Source organism: Solanum stenotomum, chromosome 6 (assembly GCF_019186545.1).
Source record: "Solanum stenotomum isolate F172 chromosome 6, ASM1918654v1, whole genome shotgun sequence".
Lineage (NCBI taxonomy): Eukaryota > Viridiplantae > Streptophyta > Magnoliopsida > Solanales > Solanaceae > Solanum > Solanum stenotomum.
Window position 1 is genome coordinate 33,850,536 of NC_064287.1, and position 10,866 is coordinate 33,861,401.

At 30.6% G+C, this 10,866-nt stretch overlaps 1 protein-coding gene across 1 annotated transcript; it reads right to left on the reverse strand.

The window, feature by feature from the left end:
- Window positions 1-2,927: 2,927 nt before the first annotated feature.
- Window positions 2,928-5,556, reverse strand: LOC125868561 (uncharacterized). The gene is made up of 4 exons (XM_049549195.1): window positions 5,265-5,556; window positions 4,742-4,840; window positions 4,187-4,373; window positions 2,928-3,222 (listed from the first exon to the last, which is right to left on the reverse strand). The coding sequence occupies exons 1-4, from the start codon at window positions 5,484-5,486 to the stop codon at window positions 3,068-3,070; spliced, it is 663 nt and encodes a 220-aa protein (XP_049405152.1). The 5' UTR covers window positions 5,487-5,556; the 3' UTR covers window positions 2,928-3,067.
- Between the last annotated feature and the right edge of the window lie 5,310 nt (window positions 5,557-10,866).

Sequence of the window (10,866 nt, forward strand, 5' to 3'; positions counted from 1 at the left end):
TCAGGGTGTACCCAAATGGAAGTTCATATTCAAACTAGCAATTTGTGATAGATTGGCAACACGAGACAGGATTGCTCGATGGGGGATTAACACCACGCCACTGTGTGCATTGTGTAATATCTGTAATGAAACAGTGGAATGTGAGATCTCTAGAAGAAAGTACTACGATGGAAAACTATACCGAAAGGGAATATGGTGTGGCAAAGGGAGATACATGAATGGGCAATTAGAAATTCTAAAGGAACAAGTAATGGTGCAGCAGTAAGTGTACAAAATTGCCATGACAACAACTGTTTACTATATATGTATTGCAAAGAGCGAAATCGGAGAATATTTCAATCGAAGGGAAGATCAGTAGATGCTATACTACGGGTGATCATACAAGACACTTATTTTCGAGCAAGCCTAATACCAAAGCTAGCAGCATACGTGAGGAAGTTGGACTCCTACCCATCATAGTGTAGCCTGTAGGTGTAGGATCAATGAAAAGAGGAAGTTGAGGCATTATGTCCAGGGTAGTCATTTTGTTTAGATGAGTATTTGTAAATTGTCACTTGCTAAATTTACTTATAAAAAAAAAACAATAGATAATCAAAATATTTCACATGCTTAACTTATCCATATTAAAAATTACTACAATTTCTTTCAAATAACTTATCCGAAAAACATGCTCCTAAATCATAGGTGCACAATAAACCATTTATCTCCAACCCAAAATAACAGACATGCAATAGAAAAAAAAAAAATAACAAACATGAAAAATTAAATCTCTTTTTTCAAACTTAAATAATTATAAAAATAAATATGGATAGTTTTTTTAAAAAATAATTATAAAAATAAAAATAGATATGTTTTTCTTCAAAAAGTAAAGGCTAAAGAAAATAAGACATGTAGCATATATGTTGGGTTATTCAATTATGAATATGAATAGTATGTATTAGTTAAATATATTAATTTTTAAAAGAATTAATTTATAAATCAAATTTATTTAATAATAATTTATTAATACAACATAAAAATAATACATGACAAACGTGTAAAAATATTTGAACTATTTTATATTTTCTGAAATTAAAATAATCAAAAAATTAATATATCCGTGCAAAGCGTGGGTACGTATACTAGTTATTAATAAAAAAGAAACTCATTTTATACGCCTTTACATATGCTCATATACAAATATAATACATATACGAAGTTACTAATTTGCAAATTGATATAAATAATTATATACAATGCATTTATATACAATTCATTTCACACAATTCCTGTCACATGTACAGAATGTGAAAAATTATACAAATACATATATATATATAGACGCGCAATAGTATGAACATTAAACAATATACAAATGTTACACAATTATATATACAAACAAATTACACCAAAAATTAACAAATTACAATATACCCTTTTTGTCGAATTATGCACGATTCATACATACAATTGACATACTAATTTTATACAATTAATTACACATATACATTGTATAAGAATTTTACATGATTACTTACATATATACAATATTAATAAAACAATATACAAATTGTATAACTGTATATACAATAAAATTTACAAAGGTTTTTATTTGTATCAAATTAAAGCACACATTTTTTGTCGAATCATATATGCAAATTCCGTAATTCAATTTTCGAACAAAAAAATAAAATAGAATTGTTAATATACGATATATCTAATCTTGTATAAGCAAATAGAAATTTTTATGAACCATTAGAATCAACAAAGCAAAAAAAAGAAAACGTATTCAAAATTTCAGTTATATAATATACAAATCAATTGTATACTTTCGTACAGTTCAAAACGCGAAGTTTCCTTCAAAGAAACCTTACTTGGCGTTGAATATACAAAAATAGTGATTAATCCGATGGTTTAGTCGTATGAGGAAACAAGTTGGTATGGTCTTTCTATCGCTATAGAACTCTTTTTTGGAAAAATATTTGATTTTGGACGTTTAGCTTGAATCATGGGATTATGTAATTTACTGTTACCGTATTTAGCGCTCATGTTTCCATTTATTTAAAAAATAAAATAAAATATTGTATAAATTTAAAACAAAAAAAAACGTTTTATACAAAATTAAAACTTCATAGCAAACTAAACTATACTCATAGAATGTAATTATGTAAACTATACCTATAGAGCGTTATTTCATTAAATTTGTTTGTCATATATGAAATTTTCCCAATAAAAATTGAATAAATGGCACAACATGATTACTTAAACTCTAAATTGGCAATAAATAACCTCTTCGTTTTTTTTTTTTTGCATAAAAAGTTTTTCCCCAAGGCTCAGAGGCAATGGAAAATGTCATTAATCTATAAATTTTAAGTTTTATACATTAACAATAAAATAATATTTAAATGAAAATTAAAGTCACTTATATACTAAAAACATAGCAAATAAATTGCTATAATCAATTAAACTACACTTGTACAACAAAAATCTCCTTGTATTGAAAATGTATACTAGCCAATATTTTTCTTAACAAAAATGGAGATAGCAATAGGGAGAGATGGAGAAAGACAGGGGCACATGCTTAACAGGGAAGGACAGGGCAATAATTACTTAAATAGGGTGGGACAGGACATGAAAAAAAATACTATATAGGAAAAGACAGGGTAGGTTGTAAAATAGTCATGAACCTAAGCATAGTACTAAAAATTATAGTTCATATAAGTATACCAAGTAGTAATGCAACATAATAATACCAAATTAAAATTTCACAGCAAAGATAATTTTTTTAAGTTATTACATCAAAAGTGTAAAAACCAATTCTATCACAGTTTCTATACTTTCAGAATCTGAAAGAAAAACACAGAAAATAATTATAATCTTTACATAGAAAGAGAGAAAATTTATGATGCATTATAGCTAGAGAGATAGCTTGTATATGTCATGTGAGACATCACAAAAACAATTTTTAACGATAATAAATATACAAATCAATAAAGACCGACATTAGTTAATTGCCATTAGATCTAATGTCTCTATAGGTTTTAGCGTCATTTACAAAAAATGCTAAAAATATAATTGTTACTAGTAACTACCTCTTAAAAAAAACATATTTAACAACAATTAGGAATTTTAATGAATTACCTAGGTTTGGTACTTTGTGACCCTCTGGGTAATAAATCACAACAGGATTCATGAAGCATCCCACAAGTTCTTCTTCATTTAGTATGCGAGGATCCTTTTCACCTGTACAACACAAAAACAAGAGAAGGTGTACATACTGACGATTAATTAATTGAAAGAGGTGTCTTAAATTGAACAGACATATAATTTGTTCATGAAAGAACATGACTATTATGAAAAGTTATTTATTCATTAAAGAACATGGTTGTTATGAAAGGTCATCTCTTATGTTTTATAGGTATAAGGATTCTCTAAAAGTAGCCTAAGAATAAATCTACAGTTATATACAAGGGTTTTGTTATATTCTGGAGGGAATTGCTTGTCCGTATTTTCCCAATATGTATACAAGCAACATCTTTTTAAGAAAATTGATTCTTCACGCCTGAAAGCAATCTTCTTCTTCAATTATATTATTTTTTATAACAAGTATAAATTTGTTTTTGTAGCCCTAAAATTAGAGATTCAACTTTTATGTATATGGAATATAGGTAATATAAAAGAAAAAAATAGTAAAATGGGTCATAGCTATTATCATATCTCCAACTATACATTTATAATACTTTATGGAGAGGTCCTATTAACTTTGTACTACTCTAAAATGGAATAAATAACCCCTTAAGTATTAAGTTGCCATAAAGAGTACATTTCAATCTCTTTGAGAGAATGAGAAGCAAAAAAAAATATAAGAAGTATTTTTATTATATTTATGTTATAATTAAATAATTTAATTTATTTGCTTCTTACAAACAAAATAATCTTTCCTTTCATGAAGGTAATTACTTTTCTTCACCCACTTTCATGATGAAGAAGAAACAAGAGTCGTAACATTTCTCATCTTCGACGTATTGACTTCACCGATGACAGTGAAGAAATAATCAACGGCGAAAAAGAAGCCAAAGAACTAAGAAGATGAAATAATAGCAATTCTATTTCTATTTAGTCCGAGAGAGTAATAGAAATGTCATGAAATATAGATATGTAATTACTCTCAAGTAAAGAAGTATTTTTAATTAGCCACGAAAAGTACCTATGAAGTGCAAAGATGGACACTCAATTGGAGATGCAAATGCATTAGAAGCAAGCTTGGGACATCCAAATTCGAGTCCTCCAAATTTGGCCCCTGCTATTATGATCACAAATTTTATTTTTGGGACTTTGGTCAAAGCCACTCTTTCCCTTTGCATTCCAGGCATTGATGCAGTTAAAATTGCTCCCTAAACAAATATTAAAATCACATAAAGAAATATATATAATGATGAAATTTCTGATTAACTTATATAATTATATAAAAATGAGAGAAGTATTGAAAACACTCCTAAATTAGTTTCATCCTGTATTTATAACCTTATAAATATTTCTTTACTTGACTAACTGAACTTAAAAACACATCTTGCAACATGAGTGAAATACACCCTAATTTTTCGTCAATTGTAGGGATGTTTTCAACACTTTTCTTGACCTTTTATCTGTCAATAGTTCGGTGATGAAACTAATAATTTGCAAAAAGTTCAGGAGTGTTTCCAATACTTCTCCCGAGAAGAATTAATCCAATATGGAAATAATAATATATAATAAGACTTACCTGACTGAAACCTAAAACACCATCAAATGGTCCATACTTCTCCATGTTAGCTTCAACATATTGAAGACATTCTTCAAAATGGTAAATTTCCTTGAAGTCCTACAATATAATGTTAAGATACTCAATGAAAACATATATTATTCATTTATCATAAAATATGGATCTATTCATAAACATGTATAAATTTTCTTGGTAAAATACTTAAGTATTTGTTCATATTTAGTAGATTTTCTTGGCACGTGTACATTGCCTAAGCCAAAATTTATAAATTCAAGTGAACCCTCAGTCTATTCATTGGATTCGCATAAATTATGAACCTACTCAATCGATTATAAATTATGAACCTACTCAATTGATTATAAATTATGTCTTACAGAAAAAAAAAAATTAGAACTTATGTTCTTGTTGCTCATCAGACTCAAGTTCTAGCTTTTGTTTATAAGGCAATTTTTTTTAGAATATTTCAAGATAAACCTGCTTAATTTACAAAAGAAAATGGAAAATAGCAATAAAGGAGAAGGACCTTATTAGCTTGGAACCATTCATAGTAGGGTGGATGAAAAATGTCACGAGCATCCACTTTATCTTGAAGTAAAAAAGGTCCATCCAAGAACACCAAATCTAGCTTCTCAAGTAAAAATTGTGGCCAACCAAGTACCAATTCTTTCTTCAATATTTCAGCACTACTTCCATGGCCATGGAGGCAGAGAACTCTGGGCTTCTTCTCATATTGGTAATTTTCCATATATAAAAATTAAAGAAGAAAACAAGAGAAGAGTTAGCTTTCTTTTGTGTTAAGCAAGTTATCCTTGGAACTAAATATACTCCAGGGAAGTTGTTGCACATAGTGTCTCATATTTAATTTTCACAAGTGGCAATTGTGACATCTACATTTACTAGAAGGGATTAGCCCGGGCCCAACATAGTAAACTTGTTATAAACAAAGTATTGTTGGAACTTATTTCAACTATATAAGCCACAATTTTCAACGAACCAACGTATTCAAGTTATGAATGATTTAGTTAAAGGAACGATCAACTAAGACCATCTCCAACCCTACTCTATTTTACTCTTCATTCTCTATATTTGGAGAGTAAAATAGAGAATGTCCTCTCCAACCACTCTTTATTTTATCCTCTACTCTCCAATTATAGAGAGCTCTCTATTTCACTTTTTGAATATTATATTATTATTTCTACTATTTTGTAATTAACATATTACTTTTCATATAAAACTATTAATTAAATCTCTAATATTTACAATTCTTTTTAAATGTAATATAGCATTAAAAAATATATATTATATTTTATATATACTACTTTCATCTCGAATTAATATTTTTTTAAATTTTCGTCACTTTGTGAAACAATTTGATGTTATTATTAATTTCCACCATGAAGAATGCACAAAATTTAAACGATGAGATAAAATTTTTAATTTAAAAATATAATACATAACATAATAATTTAAATACAAGATAACAATACAATACAGTGCATAACATAATAATTTTAAAAATCACAACAATAATTTAGTAATCCGGTAGGTCGTTTCTAGATTTAACGATATTCGAAAAAGGAATTAGTGTATGATTTAGAGAAGTTGTGGTTGTGATTGCAGTTGTGCTTGTTGATTTCTTGTTTCAATTATTCGTAGTTGTTCTTTAGAAATTTAGAATAAAATATAGTTTAATATTAAATAAAAATTTCAAAAAATTAAAATTTTATATTATATGAAATTATATAGGATGATTATTTGGAAAAAAAGAAAGAAAAGATTTATATTATGGAATATGAAAACAAAAATGAAATAGAAATAATAATATAATATTGAGGAGAGAGAAGAAGATTTTTTTTAAAGAGTAAAATAGAGAATTGGGTTGAAGTTGGTTGTCTGGAAAAATAGAGAACTTTATATTTTGAGAGTAAAATAGAGTGTAGGGTTGGAGATACCCGTTAGAAACAAAAAAAAATCTACTTTTCAGTGCTTGAATATTACTATTTTGTTGTAAAACTTAAGGACAAAAGAACAATATAAAGAGGAAGAGAAGAAGACTATAAGACAAGAGGAACAATATAAACTAACATTCTTTCTTTCAAGTGTATTCAACATTATTCTCAACACCACTATTTATAGGATTACATTGAGGAATACCAAAAGGTGTCATAAAACATTACATTAAACCTTGAGAATTACTACCCATTAAGGAGGAAATAAACCTAGGAGTTATGGTCATTCAATTGACCATATTATCAACAACATTACTACCAATAAAGGATGAAATTAACTTAGGAGTTATGGTCATCCATTTGACTACATTATCAACAACATTACTACTCATAAAGGAGGGAAATTAACCAAGGAGTTATGGTCATCCATTTAACCACCAAAATGATTTACAACACTCCCCCTTGGATGACCATTGATAGATAATATGCCTCGTTAAAACCTTACTAAGAAAAAAAAATCCTGTGGAAAAAAAAAATCTTAGTGAAGGACAAAAGAGTACACATATCTTGTAATACGCTTTGTTTGCTGCCTCGTTAAAAATCTTGCCAGGAAAACCCATTGGGATAAAACCTAGGTCAAGGGAAAAAGAGTGCAGCGCGTAGTTTACTCCCCCTGTTGCGAACATCATTTAACTTCTTGGAGACGACGCATTCCAATCTTGAATACCAACTTTTCAAATGTTGAGGTTGGTAATGCTTTAGTGAAAAGATCCGCTAAATTATCAACTGAGCGAATTTGTTGAACATTTATTTCACCTTTTTTCTCAAGATCATGAGTGAAAAAGAATTTTGGTGAAATGTGTTTTGTTCTATCTCCTTTAATATATCCTCCCTTCAGTTGAGCTATACATGCAGCATTGTCTTCGTATAATGTAGTTGGAATATCTTTTTCCATAGAAAAACCACACATTTCTTGAATATGTTGAGTCATTGATCTCAACCAAACACATTCCCGACTCGCTTCATGGATGGCTATTATTTCGGCATGATTTGAAGAAGTAGCAGCTAATGTTTGCTTCATTGAACGCCAAGATATAGCTGTGCCTCCATATGTAAATAAATAGTCTGTCTGAGATCGAGCTTTATGTGGATCAGACAAATATCCAGCATCTGCATAACCAATAATTTCTGACTTGGATTTATTAGAATAAAATAATCCCATATCAATGGTTCCCTGAAGATATCTTAATATATGTTTGACTCCATTCCAATGTCTCTTTGTTGGAGACGAGCTGAATCTTGCCAATAAACTTACTGCAAAACAGATATCTGGTCGAGTATTATTAGCAAGATACATAAGCGCCCCAATGGCACTAAGATATGGAGTTTCATTGCCAAGAAGCTCTTCATCATTTTCTTGAGGTCGAAATGGATCTTTATGTATGTCAAGCGATCTCACAACCATCGGGGTACTCAATGGATGTGATTTATCCATGTAAAATCGCTTTAAAACCTTTTATGCGTATGTTGATTGATGAACAAATATTCCATTTTTCAAATGCTCAATCTGTAGGCCAAGACAAAATTTTGTCTTACCAAGATCTTTCATTTCAAATTCTTTTGTTAAACACTCAACGGCTTTTGAAAGCTCTTTAGGAGTGCCAATGATATTTAAATCATCAACATATACAGCTATTATAACAAAATCAGATCTAGACCTTTTTATAAAAACACAAGGACAAATAGGGTCATTTATGTACCCTTTCTTTAGCAAATATTGGCTAAGACGATTGTACCACATTCGCCCTGATTGTTTCAATCCATATAAGGATTTTTGAAGCCTTATCGAACAATTTTCTTGTGAATTTTTATATGCGTCAGGCACATTGTATGCTTCAGGAACTTTCATGAAAATATCGTGGTCCAATGAGCCATATAAATAGGCTGTGACAACATCCATTAGACGCATTTCAAGCTTTTCATGAACTGCCAGATTTATTAGATACCTGAAGGTAATTGCATCAATCACTGGAGAATATGTCTCCACATAATCAATGCCAGACCTTTGCGAAAAACCTTGTGCCACAAGTCGTGTTTTATATCTGATGACTTCACCTTTTTCATTTCGTTTTCGCACAAAAATCCATTTGTACCCCACTGGCTTGACACCTTCAGGTGTTTGGACTATTGGTCCAAAAACTTTACGTTTTTCAAGTGAAGTCAATTCCGCTCGAATTGCTTCCTTCCATTTTGGCCAATCATTTCTCTGTCTACATTCATTGACAGATTTTGGTTCAAAATCCTCACCATGTTGCATTATTTCAACAGCAACATTATAAGCAAAAATATTGTCCACCACAATACTATTTCGATTCCACATTTTTCTCGTCGAGACATAACTTATTGAGATTTCTTCATTCTCATTACTTTCAGTTATTTGAACCTTCTTTGTGGTCTTATCATTTGTTATGTCTCGGGGCTCTTCTTGAGCAATTTCCTCTATGGTATGATCTTCATGATCATTTGTTCCTTTTCTTTTTCGAGGATTTTTATCTTTTGAACCAATTGGCCTACCACGTTTTAAACGTGATTTAGACTCATTTGCTTTAACAATTTGTCCTATCGGGACATCAACTCGAACTGGAGCATTTGCAGCTGGAATATAAGATTTAGTAACCCTTGGAAGGTTAGTAAATGCATCTGGCAATTGATTTGCAACATTTTGCAAATAAATCATCTTTTTAACCTCTTGCTCACATTGATTTGTTCGAGGATCCAAATGAGATAGAGATAATGAATTCCAATCTATCTCTTTTTCCAACTGTTTATGTTCTCCCCCTAATGTTGGGTATACTGATTCATCAAAATGACAATCAGCAAACCTTGCCGTAAATATATCTCCTGTCATAGGTTCCAAATATTTGATAATAGAAGGAGATTCATACCCAACATACACTCCCAACCTTCTATGGGGACCCATCTTTGTGCGTAGTGGTGGAGCAATTGGAACGTATACCGCGCACCCAAAAATTCTAAGATGGGAAATATTTGGCTCATGACCAAAATCCAACTGTAATGGAGAGAATTCATAATAACTAGTTGGTCTTATGCGCACCAATGCTGCTGCATGCAAAATAGCATGTCCCCATATTGAAACAGGCAACTTTGTCCTCATTAACAATGGTCTAGCTATCAATTGGAGACGCTTAATCAAAGATTTCACTAGACCATTTTGAGTGTGAACATGAGCAACTGGATGTTCAATTGTTATTCCAGTGGACAAACAATAATCATTAAAGGCCTGCGATGTAAACTCACCAGCATTATCAAGACGAATTGTCTTTATTGCATAATCTGGAAATTGTGCTCTTAATCTTATTATTTGAGCCAACAACCTCGCAAAAGCCATATTGCGAGTTGATAATAAGCACACATGTGACCATCTTGTAGATGTATGTATCAAGACCATATAATATTTAAATGGCTCACATGGAGGGTGAATTGGCCCACATATATCACTATGTATACGTTCCAAAAATGCAGGGGTTTCAATCCCAACCTTAGCTGCTGATGGTTTAATAACCAATTTTCCTTGAGAACAAGCAGCACAAGAGAATTTCTTTGAATGAAGAATTTTCTGATTCTTCAAAGTATGCCCATGTGAATTCTCAATAATTTTGCGCATCATATTATAACCGGGATGGCCCAACCGGTCATGCCAAATGATAAAATCATTAGAATTAGAAAGCCCTTTGTTTACTATGGCATGTGATTCAACTATACTAATACTTGTATGGTACAATCCAGAAGAAAATGCGGGTAATTTTTCATGCACATATTTTTGCCCCAATTTTATTGTAGTAATATAAAGGTATTCAACCTTTCCTTCATTGGCAGTCTCAACATGATAGCCATTTTGGCGAATAACCTTGAAACTTAATAAGTTTCTTTGAGACTTACTACAGTACAATGCATTTTCAATAGTTAATATCGTTCCCCCAGGTAGTAGTAAGGCCGCTCTTCCAGAGCCCTCAATTAATTTTGCACTACTAGATATTGTATTAACATAAGCCTTTTTCACAATCAAAGTAGAGAAATATTTCTTTTCTCTTAAAATAGTGTGAGTTGTAGCACTATCAAGAAGACACATATTTCCATTACTTATCTTGAACCAAT